At 34.3% G+C, this 20,466-nt stretch overlaps 2 protein-coding genes across 5 annotated transcripts; both read right to left on the bottom strand.

Moving 5' to 3' along the window:
• Positions 1–3,294: 3,294 nt before the first annotated feature.
• LOC108464502 (protein NTM1-like 9) lies at positions 3,295–6,936 on the bottom strand. Of its 2 annotated transcripts, none has more exons than XM_017764836.2 (6): positions 6,189–6,936; positions 5,610–5,887; positions 5,233–5,508; positions 4,740–5,123; positions 4,020–4,550; positions 3,295–3,934 (listed from the first exon to the last, which is right to left on the bottom strand). In XM_017764836.2, the coding sequence occupies exons 1-6, from the start codon at positions 6,352–6,354 to the stop codon at positions 3,662–3,664; spliced, it is 1,908 nt and encodes a 635-aa protein (XP_017620325.1). In that variant the 5' UTR covers positions 6,355–6,936; the 3' UTR covers positions 3,295–3,661. The 2 variants fall into 2 exon arrangements, with proteins under 2 accessions (XP_017620325.1, XP_017620326.1); XM_017764837.2 differs by having other exon boundaries at positions 5,610–5,892; positions 6,189–6,353.
• A 3,016-nt stretch (positions 6,937–9,952) lies between these two features.
• Positions 9,953–13,161, bottom strand: LOC108461657 (uncharacterized). Of its 3 annotated transcripts, none has more exons than XM_017761559.2 (8): positions 12,888–13,161; positions 12,171–12,607; positions 11,147–11,281; positions 11,021–11,063; positions 10,614–10,670; positions 10,403–10,517; positions 10,185–10,315; positions 9,953–10,109 (listed from the first exon to the last, which is right to left on the bottom strand). In XM_017761559.2, the coding sequence occupies exons 2-7, from the start codon at positions 12,569–12,571 to the stop codon at positions 10,185–10,187; spliced, it is 882 nt and encodes a 293-aa protein (XP_017617048.1). In that variant the 5' UTR covers positions 12,572–12,607; positions 12,888–13,161; the 3' UTR covers positions 9,953–10,109. The 3 variants fall into 3 exon arrangements, with proteins under 3 accessions (XP_017617048.1, XP_017617046.1, XP_017617049.1); XM_017761557.2 differs by having other exon boundaries at positions 10,189–10,315; positions 12,888–13,158; XM_017761560.2 differs by having other exon boundaries at positions 10,189–10,315; positions 12,171–12,490; positions 12,888–13,156.
• Positions 13,162–20,466: the final 7,305 nt, after the last annotated feature.

Genomic DNA, 20,466 nt, shown 5'->3' with positions numbered 1-20,466 from the left:
TAACTTCTTAACATAATATTTCAAATTTAAATCAATTTTATCATGGTAATATCTACTGAATTTTACCTTATTACGAGTGGGAATGTATACGGGTAGTTCGCTCGATGACGTAAAAATGAAAACCAGTACCGCGCCCATGATTGTAGTAGTAAAAGGTAACCACCAATTTTGAGTTTTCTTAGTTGTATCGCCCGACATATCTTTTGGTAGAATGTTGCCAGCACGGCGGACCCCCAACTGAGTTCGTCCGCTCATTTAAAATTAACGAGTTTCAACAGCCACTTTAGATTGACAAGGTTTCATGACTTATTTGACAACAAGATACCCCAAAAAATCTGAAGGATGTACGCCCGAGCGTGTTATTCTCTTTTGACTTTAGTCGAATGCTCATCTAGCCCCGCAGGATTTTTTTTGTATCCAAGTCATTTCAATCCAACCTCTATAAATCGTCTCCGGACCCGAACCCAAAAGTTCACCATATACGGCTCCCAATCAGCAAACTGAATAGACCGGGTGACTACCGACCCATCCACACCGATAATCCTAACTGGAAATGCACGTCCTCTAGAGTGATAGTACACTCGTCGCATGGAAGATGGAACGTGTGCATCTCGGGTCTCCACCTCTCCACCTACGCGCTTACAAGTTTCAGATCCAACTTACACCCCCGACCTACAAAGGCCACATGCCAAAAATCGACTTCCTTCAAGTATGGTTCGATCAACGGTGATGGAGGATCAGGTAGATTACGAATATGGTATTGTAAAATTCGATCTTCCGCCTATTACATAAAAAATATACAAAATATTAAGTTAAATATAACAATGAAATTAAAAAAATTAAACAAAATTAAGATTTATTATTACCATTTATAATTGATAGACGAAAATGTGCTTGTCATCAAGATGGATTAGAGACCTGACCATTGCTAATTATATAGAATAGAAATTAATTTTAATAAAAATATTTTTAAAAATATTAATAAAAATCTAATTTAGATAGAAATAGAATTTTAGTAATAATTTTAAGAAAGAATTTGAGAGAATTTAAGGAGTAACTTGAGAAATTTGAGAGATTTTTTAGAGAATATTGTGAGAAATTAGTAGGAGATCATAATTTTTTTTTTTTATTGTTGGAGAGGGGCAACAACTATTTAGAATAACTGTTGAGGGGAAGAACGCGCCCAATTAGACATGTTTTTCATTAACGCTTCTAGTTATAAGTATTTTACTAGTGACATGCTAAAAAAACTTCCAGCTAGAAGCGTTGTTTTAGATTTCTCCAGCTAGAAGCGTTTTACATAAATCAACCAATTCCCATAAATATTAAAAAATTTAATTTTTATTTTTTAAGTTTTTAAAAAAAGGGCATGTAGTATTCGAAATAATGAATAATGATTAGACATCTAATGGTTTGATTTGTATCCGTGTGGCATAATTTTATAAAATCACTTGAGTTATACTATTTTTTAAAACTTTATTCATAGCTATTAAATGATCTTCCAAGGGGTCCTCCAATGGGCTTATACAACTTGGAATAAAATAAAATAAAAAATGAAGAGTGAAATTCGAGGATGTTCTACACACTTCTAGCCAACTCACATCACATGTGACATAACCCTGCCCCATTCCCACCTTCTTTCTCTTCCTTCCCTCTCGTCTAATATGAATTGAAATTGTTACTTCCATTCTTTCATCATATCCAAAATCTAATACTATGTTATTGCTAACAAAGATCCAGCAAAATACAATGGCAACTGAAATTCTTTATAATACAAATAAAAGGAGAACGAATGTACAAAATAATTGAAAATTCCCTATCAATATTACATAAATGGTACCAAAAGAGCTAAGCAGGAGCTGGGAGGAGACGGGGAGTGGAGGAAACAAAAGGGAGATTACGAAGGATAAGGAAACGAACACGCCTTGGGAAAGGAGCTTCATGGAACAAATGCTCCAGCACTCTGGCCAAAAGCACCATGTACTCCTCCATTAGCTCCGCCAGATTTGCCACCAGAATCATTTTCTCAACAGTCTACCGAAATCCAAATCAATTAGTAATGAAGTCAATCCACCCCCGAAATGATTATATATATGGAGAAATTTGGGTGGGGTCGTCGAAAAATATTTTATTTAATAAAGAAACGGGTGATTTGGTGGGTTTAGGGTTTAGAGAAACTGGGTCTACAAAGTCAATTGAATTGAGGGGTTTTGCAGTTTCTAGTTTCCAGTGTGCGGCAGAAAGCGGGTGCCCATGGGTTGAGGGCTTTCCACGTGGAGAAGAATCCAAATTAACTCTTCTTACACAGATCTAGACGCTGCTGCTCTCATCCTTATCTTCCTCTCTTCCTTTCTTATCTTTCTTAATGGACTTTCCTTACATTAGAAAATTACATATATCCTTCATTGTAATAAATTTATTTCAATAAATAAATTATTTATATTATTATTTAGAATTACGAGTCAATTTTCGGCTAAAAATTAAGAAAATGTCATAAAATAAAAATAAATTATATTATTTGAGAATATTCTAATTTTTATTATAAAATAACAAAAATTACACATATGAAGGGGTTGAATTCATGTCAATTTCATCGGTACAATCTTAAATTTACCACAAAATTAAAGTTCTATTTTAATTTTTATTAGCTTTATATATTGATAATGTTGTTAATTGATATGATGTCAATTGCATTTATTTAGTATTCTTCGTCGATGTATTTATGTGTTTAAATTTCATTTTATTAACAATTTAATATATATATTTATTTTAATATCATATGTTATTATTAATTAATTTCAAATCGTATAATTCATTATTTATTATATGTTATTCTTAAACACAAATTCATATTCTAAATATATAATTTCCACGCATACGCATGCAATAGAGTTTCTAGTTTAAATTATAAATTTAGAAATTAGTTATAAATAAAAAATTTATAAGGCTTTTTTCTATTTATTAATATATCTGCTAGTTATAAAATAAAACGGATAGACGGATAATATTTAAATATAACAAGGATATATAAATAATAGACTATCAATGACAATTATTTATACAATGATCCCTAAAGTAGATTTGTTTATCTATTGTTTCGAAATATTTTAGTAAGGTTTTAAAGTTTTGAAGTAAGATGTCATTGACTCTCTGTATATAAATTTAAATTATAATTTAAATACTATGGCAAAAAGAGAAAATATGTTAAATACGATCCTTAAAATATATTTTGTTTGATGCCTTCACTTATTTTTAATTTTCAGTTCCCAACTCCAAAAAATGTTGACAGAGTGGTTTGTAGCGTCTTCAATAGTATACTTATCATTCTCTCTCAGATCCAACCCATTTTTACCAGAGATGAATGTGCATGCTATGCTATCATCAAATTGTTCTACCAGTTGACTACAAGAGAATTTTAGACAGGCGAAAGGTATCAAAGGATGAACACCAACACCTACAAACTTATGAAGACAGCCCTCAAAAGCCAACACTAAAAAAGAAAGGTCATTGAGCAACTTATTTTACACACTACTCTCCCCTATTCTTCTAACCATATGCATACACGAGACATAATTTACAGTTCCTAATCGCATTGCTTACCAAGATACAGAAAAATCAACCTACCTACACCATGTTTCAACATCAAGTCAAGATATATAAGTCATCTCCATATTCCCATGACCAGAATGAATAAGATGGTAATGATGAAAACGACCAACAGAAGAACTGATAGGGAGCTTGGGCGTTTATGCATGGGCTCTGTCTTGGAACACATTTGGCTGCTGCATGGCTTGCTATCTTCCTTAACCCTTTGCCTCAGTTTTGTACAAGGTTCTTTACCAATATCCTCGCTGCTAGTGAACTTGAACAACTGGTTCTCTTTCTTGGACTCATAAGAGCTAGAAGTCTGTCCGGTAGCTTCTGCTTCTATGACCTGCATCCAAAGTATTGAAACTTGCTATGTGAAATGTAATTCAGTAAACTGATATATAAAAATGAGCTATTCCTGGTTACCCTACCTCAGTTAGAGCAGATTGAACTTCTTCTTCTTCACCGAGGCCAGCACTTGTCAATTTGCCATCATCAAAACAGCCTGCAGACACTTTCATTGGTCCGTTAGAAATTTTCATTAGCAAGCGTAGTCTTCTTGGAGCATTGCCCTGATTTAAAATGTGGTCTAAACTTGGTTTTCCCTGAGGCCCACGGGTCCTAAAGTTGAATCCAGTTCCAAGAGTTTCAAAGTCTTCTAACGGTTGTTGCAGAGGCTGGCAGGCTCTAGTCCTCATTCCAGTTACACCACCGTTATTCACATGATTCCTCAGACCAGTTAATTGTTGCAAATTATTAAAATCACCAATTGCAGAATTAGTAGATGAAGTTGCTTGGCCAACGCAATAGTTTTCAGGACCACCAATATGTCCACCTATAAATACTGGATCATATGGCGCAGTTTGGGTAAGGCTGGACTCTAAGGAAGTTAGCATTTGCACGGAGTTCTTGTCATCAATAAACCCACCAGACCACCCAGGACCTCCAATGTCTGACTCATACTGGTAAAGAATTTCAAAACATAAAAAATTAAGTTAGAATCCAACCATAAACTAAATCTCAGAGCCTTCAAAGTGAAAAACAAATGCAAAATATGAGGCAGAAACTCAAACTCAAGCTTTAGAAAACTAAACAGGAAACAAATAATGGTTACATACAAAGGAAATAAAGGCTAGAAGTTATCTCTGTACCTGAACTGGCAACATTTCAGTGTATATGCCATTTTCTTTGACATAGGAGGTTTCTGGTGGCATTGCCTTCGAGATGAATGCATTACCAGACAAGGGCATTTCGGTTCCAGCAACCAAGTTTTTCCAACTGTTAGACTCTTCAGAAAAGTTATCATGGTTATTCAAGGCCTCATCCAACAATGGGAAAGATATATCTTGTTTGCTAGTCCCATCCTGGAAATGGAATCCATTTTGATCATGGCCAAAGTCGCTTGCATAAGGGGAATCCATGTAGGGCGGCAGATCTTCAAAAAATTGTGAGTTCATTGGCGAGAAGACTTTATAATCAATTTCATCACAATTGGGTTCATACAAGTCTGAATTGCTTCCCAAGAGCGGATATTTCTGTGTTAATAAGCAAAAAAACAGTTCTTGTCAAGAGTCATGGTATAGTCAATATAAAACAATGATGCATGCAACAATGCTAGAATATAGGTAACTTGTTGACTTCTACCAAGGTTTCTTCAGCTGCGTGATCTTCTGCATCAGAAGTCATATGACTATTGCAGCAGCTGTCACCCGTTATTTGACCATTTGGCATGGAAGTATCCGGATTCTGAGCTTGTGTCTCAGATGATATGGTATCTTGGAGAAGATCCGATGATGTATCATCATCAGGAGCAGATTTTGTCATGGCAGCCGAACATACGGTTTGCTCAACCTCATCGTACTTCACAATATCATTCTTCTCTTCCGGTTTATGAAACAATCGACATAGAACAAAAGCACTCTGCACCAAGAAAAAGGGTCCAAGTCATATAGACATTCTTGTTTTTATTTGAATCAAACCCTTAACTAAGAACAGCAAGCCTAAAAATTAAGAAGGAAAACCTGGCCAGGGGCGGTGCCATCGAGGTCCTTTGTAGTGGGACGGTACTCATGCATGATCCAGTAAGTACGCTGGCCCTTGGGAGCACGGCCCTTGTAAAAAACCAAAGTCTTCTTCATGCCAATCAGTGACTTTTTAGACTTAATGGTTCGATCCTTTCCCGTTGCTTTCCAATATCCTTTATCCGTAGCTCTGTTGGAACGATGGCTGTTCGGGTACTTCCTATCAAGCGGGCAAAAGAAGAACCACTCTGGATCGTCCGACTTTATCACCGACAGTCCTGTACTTAAATTCAACCATCCCAGTAATAAAAATTCAGAATTTAACTAATTTTGGAACATAAAAACTTTTTTTCGCAGAGAGGAATTTCAAAAAAAAAAAAAAACCGTAAGTTTACCTCAAATTGCAAGTTGTAGGAATCGAATTTATGAAATAAAATGTATATTAATTTCATATATTGAGCGAATAAAGCAAAATTTCCAGCTGACGCTTTGGCTAAGGCTAAGGTATCAAAGAATCAAAACAATACTTAAACCAATAATTTCTTTCTTACGCAAAAGAAAAAGAGAAAAAAGAAATACCAGGCAAATCCCATGGCTCCCATTTGCAGACATCGATTTCAGGAATGACACCAACCTCGGAATGACGACCGTTGATCTTCAATCTAAGGTAATGATTGATGAGCTCCTCATCAGTCGGCCTGAACCTAAACCCTAAAGGCAACGTTTCCATCGTTAAAACTGCCATCCTTTGCTAGTTTTCAAAAAAAAAAAATCTCGATTCTGAGTAAAATTGTCTTCTTCTTCTTCAGTGACTATCCAACTAGATTACTTAGGAAGGTAAATTAGTTGATTTTCAGTTGAGAGCTCCGTCAGGTCGCTTTCGTCTTACGGTAAAGCCGCAAAGCCAAGTAAATGTGAAAAAAAAAAAAAAAATCATGTGTGAGTAATCACGTGACCATGTCCGGGCCCTTTTTGCAGCCGTGTCGCTCTACCATTGGTGGAGACTGAAGCGCATTACAAGAGGAAGACGATGAGAGGCGCCCACAGCGTAGAAAAAACCCCGGTGTGGACGGCGAATTGAGCCACCCAATAATTGAGCTCCTTTTTCCTCCTTTTCCAGCGTAGGCTAAGGCAATGGAGCACTAGATCCTACACAATTACCAAAATACCCTCTCTACGCTTTTGTCACTTTTTTTTTTGCTTCTTGCTTTTTGGATAATACCGTCCACGTCTTTTCATTGTAATGTTGCACTGAGGAAAAGGAGCACAGTGAGCTAGCTTATCACGCAAGCCTTTTCGTATTTTTATAGTCTCAGTAAAGTTCAAGCTTTTTCTATTGGTTTTTATTAAAACAGAAAAAGGAAAAATTTATTTTGCCTCGTGCGCCCGGCTGGCTATAATATTGTGATATTTGCCCAGAAACTTTTTTATTTGATTCATTCACGTGCTTTTCTAGTGTTCTATATATATGGATTACTTGCAACCAGATTTAGATTCTAAAATTACTACTAAACTTCAAAATATATTAATTAAGGTTAAAAACTGCTCCAAATCCTTGTATTCTTTGTACATTTGAACTTTATTCCTCTTATTTTTATTTCAATGAATTTAGTCCCTCTACTTTTCAAATTTAAAAATATATGTTCAATTGTTAATACCATAAAATTTTCTATTAAATTCAGATTCATTGCAAATGTTATTTTCTGTTACATAATCGTGAAGTGAGATTTTCTTTTAAAATTTCAAAATATCGTGTCAACAAATTTAAAAAAATTAACAAATTAATAATTAGATCTAAAATTTAAAATTTAAAAAGTAAAAAGACTAAATTATTAAAAATAAAAAATAAAGACTAAATTCTAAAAGTAAAAAATCTTAAACTTTGACTGAAAATTGCTTATAGAAAAATTTTGATATTTTATGATATTTGGATGATTTCACGTAATCATTTGGTTTTTTAAAAATCATTTTCAAAGTTTTAAATAAAAATGCATAATATAAATTATAGAATATTATGGAAATATTACCGCTTGACAAACTAGTAATAACTATATTATCTCCTATAAATTTAATATTCACTTAATTTGAAGTTATAGGTATGATGTTGGATGGTGAAACACCGGAGCCAAAAGGATAAATGAAAACAAATATTCATTTATACTATTAAAATATTATTACTAAATATTTAGAAGTTATCATTTATATATTTAATAACAATAAATTAATAAAAATATTTCTCAATAAATTAAGAATACTATTTAAAATTTAAAATAATTATTAATATTGAAATCTATTATCAAAATAATATTATAATATTAAATATCAATATTTTAATATTTTTAAAATTAAAATTTATTGTCACTATAATAATATTTTACTTAATTCAAATTAATTTTATGTAAATATTATATTACTTATAAGGAGTTTTTTCTTAAAAGATGGTCTTATGTTTTTGAAAGAAGACAATTTGTCAAAAATAGTCCTTAAAATATGCAAAAAATTCAATTAAGTTTATGCAGCAAATTTGCACTCAATTAAGTCATTTCTATTAACTAAAATAATCAATTAAGCCCATCCGTTAACAATTCCTGTCATTGTTCACGTTGACCGTTAAAATAAATTGATGAACTAATCAAATGGTGATATACCGCAACTTCGGGTTAATCTAATATTTTTCTCATTAAAATATTGAAAACTAATATTTTCCCATTAAAATATTAAAAATTATAAAAATTAGAAAAAAAATTATAAAAATAGTAAAAATATCAAAAAATATAAAAATTAAAAATATATGAAAATTGATTTAAACTTTTAAAAATTATAAAAATTAATAAATACTATCAAAATATAATAAATCTAATAAATTATAAATTAATAAAACATATTTAAAATTTCATAAAATGTATTAAAATTCTATAAAATCATAAAAAGAATAAAAAGTATTAAAATTTATATAAAATCATAAAAATCATAAAAACCTGAATTGAATCTGATCAATCAATTGGACTGATTAGATCGAAATCAACAAGGGTATTGATTCAAAGAAAACTATTAGACCGTTTGACTTGGGAACCAAACCATTAAACTAGTTTTTTTTTTTATTTTTAAATGTTTTAGTCCAACTAGCAAATTGGTGGCTTTACTAGTTCAACCACCAATCCAATTCTAAAAACCTTGGTTAGAATATTTCATTCTGACATATGATAATAGTTGGAGAATGAAATTTTAGTTTGATAAAAAAAATTTAAAGATAAAAAATCGATTTAATCGATTGATTCCTATGTCAATTGGTTTAATGGCTTTCCCCATAGTCGAATTTGAGCAAACTGGTCCAGCTTATGTTTTTTATAATTTCTATGAGTTTATATTAATTTTAATATTTTTATAATATTTTTTTGGTGAATTACAATAATAAGGCAAAGCTCGAACAACCAACGCAACTAGCGCGACTCAAACCAGGTCCCACCTGAGGTAGTGGACACCCTTAATTATCAGGTTCTAATATGTTTTTTTTTTTAGTTTTAAATAGTTAAATATGTTTTTTTTAATTTTATATTTTTTATAATTTATTAGAGTTTTATATTTTTACAATATTTATAAGTTTTATAAATTTAATAAGTTTATATTAATTTCAATGTTTTTAATATATAATATTTTTATTTTTTACAAATTTTCTTATTTTTATGATTTTCAATTTTTTATGAGAAAATATTAAATTAAACCAGAAACTGTCACATGTCACCATTTGATTGGTCAATCAATTTATTTTAATGGTCAATAACAAAAACTGTTAACGAATGGGCTTAATTGATTATCTTAGTTAACGGCAAATGATTAATTGAGTTTGAATTTAATACATAAACTTAATTGATTTTTTTTACATTTTCTTATGGACTTTTTGAGATATAAGCAAAAAAAAAAACTTGTTTTCCATTAACCGCTAATCAATTTCAATTGAGGAATCTATTTTTCAAGAAACAAATATAAAAAATATTTTCTTTTAAGCCATTGCCTAAATTTTTGAAACATCAATATCATATCAATCAAATCTTTTTGTTAACTCAAATCTAACCCGTCCAAAAGCTCACACATTTAAAATTCTATTCACATTTTTAAATATGCTTATTTGAGTTAATGCCTGTTGACAAAAGAATCTGATTATTTAGAACTATTTAGAACGTCAAAAAATTGAGACCAATTTAAAACATGGCCTATAATTTGAAGACATATGGCGTAATTAACCCAATATATATATATTAGAAATGATTATTTATATATCCAAACAGCTGAATTGAGCCTTCATATTGCTTTGGAGAGACGATAAGACTTGAAGGGAAAGGTCCTTAATTAATTTCATTATATTACTCTATTATAAAAATTCCACAACCAAGTTGACTGACTATACATTCTCAAAACATTCAAGGAGAATTGATTATACTGTATCATGGTGTGCAAATTTGAGCAGTAACAAACATTGGGTTGCCCTCCCAGAACAGTACACTGAACATGATATACCAAACAGTAAGATTTCAGTCATTGGCTTGTAGATCATACTTTTACTATATACAGATTTACCTACAGAGTGGTATGGTACCCAAGTGTTGCATTTGTTTCTACCCTTTGCAATGCTCTCCTGGTACTCCACTCATGGTAGAATTCCACTGCAAGTCGAAGGGCAGTTCCGAGTCCTATGACAACGATAACAACTGTACCATATCTCCTTGAGTTACAACATCGTGAAGCATAAAATCTACTGTTTTAAGAATGTGATCACTATAAACAGGTATACATACCAATTATCAGGTTGACTGGCAGTGCGGAGACACCGAGCGTAAGGGATATTAACATATCCAATAGTAGACCACCAATAAGGATTGAGAGTGCCAGCCACAGTGGACTAAAACAGCCCTGTCATAAAGAGTGATTTGATGCAAAATTAACACGAAAAGTTAGTATTTTCATGAAAATAATACCCCAGTAGACTGGCTGCAGTTACGCTCTTACCCTTTCACGGTTAAGGGCTACAAGGCGTGGATTAATCCTCCAAACCCAGTAATTCCTCTGCACCATGAAGAACATTTGAGAATCAATATAGACAAGATGATGAGATGCTATAGATAAACGAAAAAGAAAAAAAAAAATACTAGAAAGCTGCAACACCAGTTTCCAAGTTTGCTTCACACCAAAATCAATATCATCAATTACAAATGCTTTTAAAGTGCTAGAACACCTAATCAGGGGGTCTAACGTGCCTTTCATCTATATCTTTCTAAAATTTGTATACGGCAAGCATAATAGTAGGCAAATAACAACACACACTCAATTGTCAACTTTGTTTTAGTGTTCAGCTTTAAATTTGGGCATATATAAAACTCATTGCTAGCCCTTTCACTTAAGCATAGAATACCTACACTGCGCTCTGGCTGTGGAGCTGTCACATTTACAGCTACTACTCTGCATGACAACAATAAGAGAATCACGATGTCTGTTAAAAATAAGGTAATTTAATGTAGGGAATCAAATTTTGAATAATTTACTGGCATATCTCGCATTTGTTGGACCCTTTCGTATGAAACCAAGTGACAATGCAAGACTGATGTGCTTTTGCAAGACCACCTTTGCATTGGCACCCAAGATCTATAAGACCTTCTTCCTTCTCCTGTTGACAAACTCTGAAGAGTAATATAGATAATAATGAGTAAAAGTATGTGATAACTATAAATTTTCAACAATATTTAATCTTCGAAAAACAAATTGTAGGCCGAAAAGGTCAACATGCTAACGGATGGTTTTTTTAAGATCGTTGACCTTGCCACTATATATAAAATGACCTCAACTAAGATTTTCTCAACCCTCTAATCCTAGACCTTTATGCTCTACACGCTTCTTTGTGGGTACAATGGAGTAGATTCATTTATGAACTAACTAATCTAGGAAAACAAATGCCTATAAAATCATTGAACAAAAGCGTATTCACTCCATCAAGGGGAAACATAATTTCAAATGATAAATTTGACAAATCCAAACTCTTTCCATATACTCAGTGATCATTGACTTGCATAAAAAACCATCCAATCTGCAGAAAAGTTTGCTTTGCAATGAGTGTGATGAATTTAACAAACCCGAACTCTTTTTAATATGATTCCAACATGCTTTGATTATACCAGTACAAGAATTGAAATGAGAAGTCATTAGAACCTTTAACATCACCACACTTGAATCAGATACTAAAATTACAAAAGGAAATCCCTTGTTCCAACATAGCCTAAGACAGTAGTATATCGCACTAGATGCTTTTGATGTGATGCCGCAACAGAAGTTAGGAGCCAAACATTGCACATCCTATTATTACATAATGAGTTTAGAAAGCATAAACAGGGCAACAAGACTCATGCCAAGTGAAATTCTTAGGACAATAAACTTGGTAAGATAGAAAAACTCAGCTATGATCCATTTTCTTATGAGGATTCATGCTATCCAGAAGCCATTAAATATCGAAAACATAAAATACAAGAAGCACGCACATAAATAGGTAGTTAACACAGAAGAAGTATAATGTACCTGCACTGCTCATGAGCACTAGTGGTCCTCGAAAAATACCCCATTTTCGGAGAAGCCGCATGAGGCAAATCCTCTTTAGTGGACTCGGCATCTTTTGATAATATAGCTATCGGCTGCTGAGTCAAGTGAGACTCGACCTTCGTTACCACATTCGTAGCTGATGTAGGATTGGCCTCACAAGCAGAATCCCCAACTGAGCCTGGTTGTATTTCCTCCTGAGGCAATGGGATGTTTCCATGCATCTCAAGGTCGGGTTCGTGTAAATTTCTAGAGAGATCACCAGCCCTGCTGCTAGTCTCATTCGAACCTCCATTCTGCATCTGATTGTTATTTACAGCGTTTACAACACCAACTTTTGGTTCTAAAATATTTAAATCAGGGAATTCCCCTAACACCCTCATTCTTGATTCCAAATATGAAAGAAACACTCTTCGACACTGCCAGTGAATCAAAAATTGAAAACCACAGAGATGATTTTAACAAAATAAATCATAAAATTGTCAAGCCCTAATCCCCCCCCCCTCCAATCAATATTGTGCTTGAAACAGAATACAACAGGCACTTCTCATTTCTATGACTCCAAACTAACAATAAAATAAAAGCAAACCATTAGTGATACCCATTAAACAAGGCAAAAAAACTTAACTTCAGCCCTAAAATTAGCTCAGACCCACTGAAATTTTGGTAAACACTAACCAAAAAGAAAAGTATATGTACCTGAAGAATGATTATTCCTAAGCATTCACTTGCAGAGTTAATTGGCAGTTAAGAGATGAAGAAGCAACAGCGACGATTAAGAAGATAGAAGAAAGTGGGAGAAAGGAGGACATATACATGAAAATTGGTAACTTTATATGGAACTACTAATGAATTTGACTTAACAACAGACGAAGAATCTTTTGTGTTTTTTTCCAGACAATAAGAATCTTTTGTTTAATCACGCAATACAGCTGAGTAAAGCATGTTTAAAGGTTGGAATTTTACTTTTTTTCTTTTAACCGTAACGCAATCACCTGTAAAATACACGTCCTTATCGGAATGCCCACCTACCTACTACAGGGTTAATTTTAACGGTAAACTACAACGTTACTCATTTTAAATAATAATTATTTCTATTTTGGTCATTTAAAAATTAAATTAATTAAATTCATCACTTTATCGTTAAACAATAATGAAAAATTAATGATGTATTTGTTCTAAAAAATTTTGGAGTGATCAAAATAGGTATTATCCTTAGAAATTATCTTTAGGAATTACCTTTATTTAAATTGATTAACGTGTAATTTACTCTAATTTTAGAGTGAGTATCGTGAAACCGCAATGTTAATCTTCTATTATCATTTAATGGGATAGTGACTAATTTGATCAATTTCTATTTTGAGTGATCAAATTAATAAAAGAAGTTGAGTGACTAAAATATAAATGACTCATATTTAGAGTGACTAACATGATAGTGCATCTTAACTTTAAATAAAAATAATTATATTTTGTTATTATTTATTAGAAACTCTATCATACACGAATGGATGTGCGTGTGAAAATCATGTATTTAGATGAAATATATGTGTTTAAAAATAACATACTATATTTATCAAAAAAATAATATACTTTAAATAACAAAATATATGGTTTGAAGACCATTTTACTAAGAAAAGTCCATTTCTTACTTTATTTACGGAAATAGGCTATTTTTTATTTATCGGAATGGACCGAAAATACTAAAACGCATCTACGTAGGAGCGTTTTAAAGGGAAATTCCAGCAAAATGCGTCCTTGAGGAAGCGTTTTTATCATGTCAGCAAAAAACACGCTGACGTGGATATGCTTTGCTAACATGGCAAAAGCGCTCCATCAGGAACGCATTTTAATCCGTGTTTTTGACCCCCCCAACCGTCATTTAAAATTTTGACTATTGGGGTCCAACATAAAAAAAAAAAAAGTCACACAAATATTTCTTCAAAAATTCTCAAAAAAGCTCTCAAATTTCTCCCTAAATCTATCAAAGCTTTCTTTATTTATTTTTTCTAAAATTAGTATTATTTTTTTATAATTTCTTAAATATTTGATCATGTTAGCAATGACCAATGAATTAATTCGTCTTGATTGTAAACATATCTCCGTCGAACAAACAAAAATGGTAAGAGTTAATTTTAATTTTTTTATTTTTTTAATTTTTTTCATTTATGTAATTTTAATTAATTTTTATTTTATAATTTTTATAACAGTCTGTAGATCTGATGTTATAATGTTATATTCGAATATGTTTGGTTCTCCATCACCATTGATAGAAAATTACTTGAGGGAAGCGGGTTTTTGGCAGTGGCCAATATAGGCCGGGGGTGCAAGTTGGACCCGAAACTCATCAACGCGTTCATAGAAAGGTGGAGACAAGATGCACACGTTTCATCTTCCCTGTGGGGAGTGTACCAGCACTTTGGAGGACGTGCAGTTACAATTGAGATTACCAGTGGATTGGTCCATACTCACTAGGTCCACTCAATCTGCTAATTGGGGAGCCATATGCTACGAACTTTTGGGTGCGATTCCAGATAATATTTATGGAGGTCGGATCGAGATGGGCTGGTTACGGACACATTCCTGGAGCCGGAGGATGATTCGATTGAAGTAGAAAGAATACGATATGCTTGGCATATATCCTTGAGATCATTGGAGGTTATCTGATGCTAAACTTGTCACGAAACCTCGTACATCTAAGGTGGCTGCTGAAACTCGTTGATTTTAGAGCAACTGGCGAACTTAGTTGGAGGTCTGCCGTGTTAGCAACATTGTACTAGAAGATGTGCGGGGCGATGAAACCAAATAAAGCCAAAATCGAAGGTTACCTATCACTACTACAATCATGGGCTTGGTTTTGCTTTCATTTTTACGTCATCGAGTGAACCATCCATATATATTCTACTCATAACAATGTAAAATTTATATTAGATTTTACAATTATTACATAGATTTAAAATGTAACTTTATGCTAAAATTTTATTTAATTAGGTGGAACCATTCAGCGAGTTATGTTGGTATACCTAACGCTCTTGAAGATATATGGCTTCTATTAGACCAACGTTCGGAAGCGCATATAAGTATTAAATAAAACATATATACATAACATAGTCGTTTCATATTTAGTATTTAGTATTATGTATATAACTAATATTTTTATCACGTTCATATAGTTTCAATTAATACCATAATAAGATTCGACAATTCGAGCAGTAATTCCGGATGAATTCTTTCAAATTAGAACATTTGGCATGTTAATGTCCCATTGATCAACTACACTACTATCGAGATGCACCAGACAAATAGAGCGTTGCGGCAATTTAGATTCCGACAACTGATTCCCGTGACACCTGAGGTGCTCGATGATGAGCACAAAATCGACTTACGACAATTGAATACGCATTAGCCGCTATTCTTTTCAGAATATATCGAAATGTGAGAAAATTGGTATGATCATATACCTACTTATGAACCGATTATCGTTCCAGAGTTAGCGTGCGCGTCGGATTACATGACATGTTTTGGGATTCATGGCAAGCCATATTTGCTCTCGGAAGAACAGAGGCATCGAAAAATCCGTGTCAAAAGGGAATGACGGGGTCTTTCAAATCCAATGAGAAAAGATGATGGGGCAGGCCCATCAATAGCACCTATACAATCACAGGGCCCAACGCCTCAAGCAACAACACCCACACCACAACCCTTTCAGATTATGCCAGGTGCGTATCCTAGCCCTTATATATATCTTAACCCTTATATGTTTCCTTTTCCTAGTTCTATGCCAAGTTAGAATGAATGGCCTGGCGCATCTCCTTTCTCAATAACTCTGACTCAACCGATGATATATAGGCTATCGTCGTAGGAGGGATCGCACTAGGCACCATTGGAGAGCACATCTCATTTCCAATCCCTATCACCTTATGGAATTCAAACACCTCCACCGTGAGTGATGCAAACACCTCCACATTCTTTTTTTTATCAAGGTGGGCCATCCTCCTAACACCCACACCCACACCCACAATTAGAACAACCACAGCCCCCGCCAGAGCAACCACAACCCCTGCTGGAAGCTAAGCCAATAAGGAATCCAGCGCGTAATCGTCGACCACCCCTATGTGGCACTGATTCTGACTGACACATGTATTGATTTTTTAAATATAGTTGTACAAACTATTTTTATATTGTTTCATTTAATAAAATAAAAGTTGTTTTGAATATTCTAATAGTAAATTATTTTTATATTTTGTCCTATTTAATAAAATAGAAGTTCTTTTGAATAAAACAATAGAAATAACGCGACACAATTTAATTTAAGAAATTATCAATTATTTTGATTTGGACATGTTCGAATTATATGACCTAGGTTCTTACACCATCCGCACAACTTCTATTGGTTCATTCTTTCCCGGATATCCATATTATCACGTATTCTACTTGAGCAAGGTCAACCTTTTGGTTTGCGACGCAATTCTATATCCAATAACAACTTAAACAGAGCAAGAGATACAGACGGCCACTTACGTTCATCTGGGACCGGTGGGAATACGTGACTCCACACATTGTACATGTCTTCTATTTTGTACACTTTGTCGACATAGCTCATAGGATCTAAATGGAGATTCTGACAAGCTGCAATTGCATGAGCGCATAGATAACAAAGTGCATCAAACGTCCCACAGTCGCAAGTCCTATTTCTTAGGTGTACACGATATTGCCTATTAGTAGGGGTGCACAAATTTTGGGTAAAACTAAATTCGGTTGGTTAACCAAATTAATTCGATCAGGGGTCAGTTAATAATTTTTTGAAAGTTCGATTAACGGCTAATTCGGTTCGAAATTGGTTAGTTAAACGAATTAATCGAATTTAATAAATAATATTATAATATATAAGTATTCGATCAGTTCGGTTAATTTTTTGGAAATATAAATTAATCGGTCGGTTGAGTCGGTTAATTTTTTGTATATTTTATACTTGTTTTAATAAAAAATATATATATAAATTTCGGTTAATTCGATTAACCAACTGAATTAACCGAAAAAGTTTGGCTCGGTTATTTTTTTGAAAAAAACTCAGTTTGGTTAACGGTTAAGGGTTTAAAAAGGGTCGATTAATTCGGTTAATGGTAGTTCAGGTCAGTTAACCGATTGAACACCCCTACTTGCTGGTAATACCTTGCTTTGGTCTGCCGAACTCTGTCACATGAAACCATAGGTTGTCGCAATCGTGACACACTGTGTGCATGGTATTGGCCCGTGCCTTCGCCTTGTTAATTTGTTGCAATACCTTCTGGCACTATACATGGCCTCCCTGCATTTGGCCTTTATAACTCGTTACTCCCTTTGGAAATAGTGCTGCCAAAAAGAAATATGTCTCCCGCACAATCAAGGTTATCGACAAATGACGCGTTCTTTTAGAATAGAATTTATGCATTCAGCCAAGTTTGAGGTCATATGACTATATTGTAGGCCACCATTGTATGTTTGTGTCCACTGATCGAAAGGTGTATTACAGAGGTAGTTTGTGCCTTGATCGTTAACTGACCGCAAAATCGCCAACATCTCATGAAAATGATCTGTCAATATAAGTTGATAGTGGAAATTACATACCACTCTTCCATTTAGAATAAATTGAATATTACAAATGAAATTATATTATTGGAGATTAAATACCCATGTTGGTCACTTGTTTTCATTCAATGGTAGACCAATATTGCCTATAGTAGTTGAACGCAACGTGCCTTAGACAATACTGATAGTGTATGCGATCCCATAGGCTTCCCTGTCGCTCAATTGCGGCTAGTATTCCAGTGCCCCAATCTGATATAACACAGATATCAAGTTGGGGACAAACATGCCTCCTCAACATAGAAAGAAAGAAATTCCAATCGTCACCTGACCCCCCGGTGTTATTGCAAACGCAATTGAAAGGATTCTCCCACCGCCATCTTGTGCCACAGCTAGTAATAGCCGATGGGTATATCTACCATACATAAAGGTATTGTCAATTTGTACCAATAGCTTGCAATACACAAATGAGTCTCGGCATTGCTTAAAGCTTTAGAAAGATGCTTGAACATTTTGCATCCACGGAGCAAGCGGTCGTTGTAGTATGCAGGGCCTGTAACACCCCTTACCTATATCCGACGCCGGAATAGGGTACAAGGCATTAGCAGACTTAAACTCAAACAAATATTTAAAATCGAGACATGAATTTCCACTCAAATTTAAAACTTTTCAAAAATATCATATTGTCTCTTAAACGAGCCTACGAGGCCCAAAAATGCATTAAGAGTGGTTCGGAACTAATCTGAGAACTTTAGAAAATTTCCCCACACTTAGAAAAATCTTTCACTAAAATAAGGGTCACATGCCCGTGTGGCTTGGGACACGCCCATGTGGGTAAGTCGTGTGATCACATACGCTCGTGTCCCTAACCCGTGTAACTCTCTGTTTATTACGTCATCAATAAATTAAAGTCACATGGCCAAGTCACACACCCGTATGCTTAGGTCATGTGGGCGATTTAATTTTCATAATTTTTCATAAAATAGATACAGACTTCACATGCCCTGGGCAAACACCCATGTCCTTGGGCCGCGCCCGTCACATGGCTAAGACTCATGACCCTGCCTCTGCCTGTGTGGCCAATTTATAACAAAATTTCAAGATGCAGGGGACACACTGTTGGATCACACTCCATGGGGCAAGCCGTGTATCACACACAGCCTAGACACATGCCATTCTCGGTGTCATGGACCTCACTATCATAGTAAATAATAACTAGTATAAGACATGTCTGAGACATGGTGTCAGTTTGTTGTGTGTCAGTGTAAGACCTGTCTGGGACATGGCATCGACACTGATAGATGAGAGCAAGTGTAAGACCTGTTTGGGACATGGCATCGGCGTCAATATATAAAAGTCAGTGTAAGACCTGTCTGGGACACTGCATCGACTTTAATGTGTTAGCCAGTGTAAGACCATGTCTGGGACATGGTGTCGGTATTTTATCCCATGTTCGGGCTATTGAGTATCCGGTAGTATTCCAAATAGTTCAATGAAAGATTTATGATTTATATCGAAATGAGAAAAATTATGACCATGTGGTGAATGGTACATGTACCTATTTGAAATGTATGAGATATGGGCTCAATATATGCTATATGAATTGTATCGGATGGTGAGGAGTAAGTTGTGCTTATATCTACTTATGGTATTCATGAACAAGCTATGAAAGGTTATGAGCATATTGTTCTATGATAATTAGTTGATGTTTATTTTCATGCAACTTACTAAGCTTTATGCTTACCCCATTTCCTTTCTATTTTCTTATAGTGCAACCAAAGTAGCTCGTGGATCATCGTATACGTCGGAAAAGCCAGTCACACTATCATTTTGAAGCACTTGGTATAGTTAGTTCCTTTATTTTGATTATAGCATTATAGGATCATTTATTTTGTTAAAGTTTCACATTGTTTTGGGGACAAATGTGTTGACTTAATTTAGTACTTGACTCATTTTGTATAAGGCCATGAATAATGGTTAATATTGAAAGTTTTTTTATGAATGCAAGAAAGTCTTTCATGAATGTGAAAATTGTTGGCATGGTCGTATATGTATGAAATGTATATAGGCCTTATTTATGGTTGCTTGGTTGAGAAATCATGTTGAGATAGACTTGGGTATGATAGATTGTGTTTCATGGTGGCAAGGGGCTTGGTAGATAGCCCTATATAGTCCACACAGGTAGACACATGGGCGTGTGTCTAGGCCATGTGTGACACACTGTCAGCCCCATGAATGTGTTGTTCGACTGTGTGTCCCCTGCACCTCGAATTTGCAAGCCAGTATGCATGGTATAAACACACAGGCAGAGACACAACCGTGTATACTTTGAGAACAACTTTGCATACTTTGAGAGAGAAGTAGTTGTATACTAAGTTTAGCAAAAGTGAGTTTTGGCTCTGAGAGGTAGGATTTTTAGGACACATTGTGTCGAATGGCGGGATTAGAGTTGACCCGAGTAAGATCTCGACTATCATTGAGTGGAAACCACTGAGGAGTGTGTCAGAGATATGAAGCTTTCTGGGTTTGGCGGGGTACTACAGAAGATTTATAAATGGATTCTCGATGATAGCTACTTCGATGACAAAGTTGTTACAGAAAGATGTCAAGTTTGAATGGACAGAAAAGTGCCAACATAGTTTTGAAAAGCTAAAGGCATTGTTAACCGAAGCTTTAGTTTTAGTGCAACCAGAATCGGAAAAGGAGTTTGTGGTAT

This window comes from Gossypium arboreum, chromosome 1 (assembly GCF_025698485.1).
Source record: "Gossypium arboreum isolate Shixiya-1 chromosome 1, ASM2569848v2, whole genome shotgun sequence".
In the NCBI taxonomy this organism is placed as follows: domain Eukaryota; kingdom Viridiplantae; phylum Streptophyta; class Magnoliopsida; order Malvales; family Malvaceae; genus Gossypium; species Gossypium arboreum.
Note: the sequence above shows the minus strand (reverse complement) of the source record. Positions and strands in the feature narration are given on the sequence as shown.

Excerpts from the sequence above, each read along its gene's own strand:
- LOC108464502 (XM_017764836.2), bottom strand. The coding sequence starts at position 6,354 with ATGGCAGTTTTAACGATGGAAACGTTGCCTTTAGGGTTTAGGTTCAGG. Across the intron at positions 5,888-6,188 it reads GGAGCCATGGGATTTGCCTG|GACTGTCGGTGATAAAGTCG; the intron begins GTATTTCTTTTT and ends ATTTAAGTACAG. Across the intron at positions 5,509-5,609 it reads ATGGCACCGCCCCTGGCCAG|AGTGCTTTTGTTCTATGTCG; the intron begins GTTTTCCTTCTT and ends TTCTTGGTGCAG.
- LOC108461657 (XM_017761557.2), bottom strand. The coding sequence starts at position 12,571 with ATGAGGGTGTTAGGGGAATTCCCTGATTTAAATATTTTAGAACCAAAA. Across the intron at positions 11,282-12,170 it reads AGTGCTCATGAGCAGTGCAG|AGTTTGTCAACAGGAGAAGG; the intron begins GTACATTATACT and ends ATTACTCTTCAG. Across the intron at positions 10,110-10,188 it reads CTTGGGTACCATACCACTCT|TGTACTGTTCTGGGAGGGCA; the intron begins GTAGGTAAATCT and ends TATCATGTTCAG.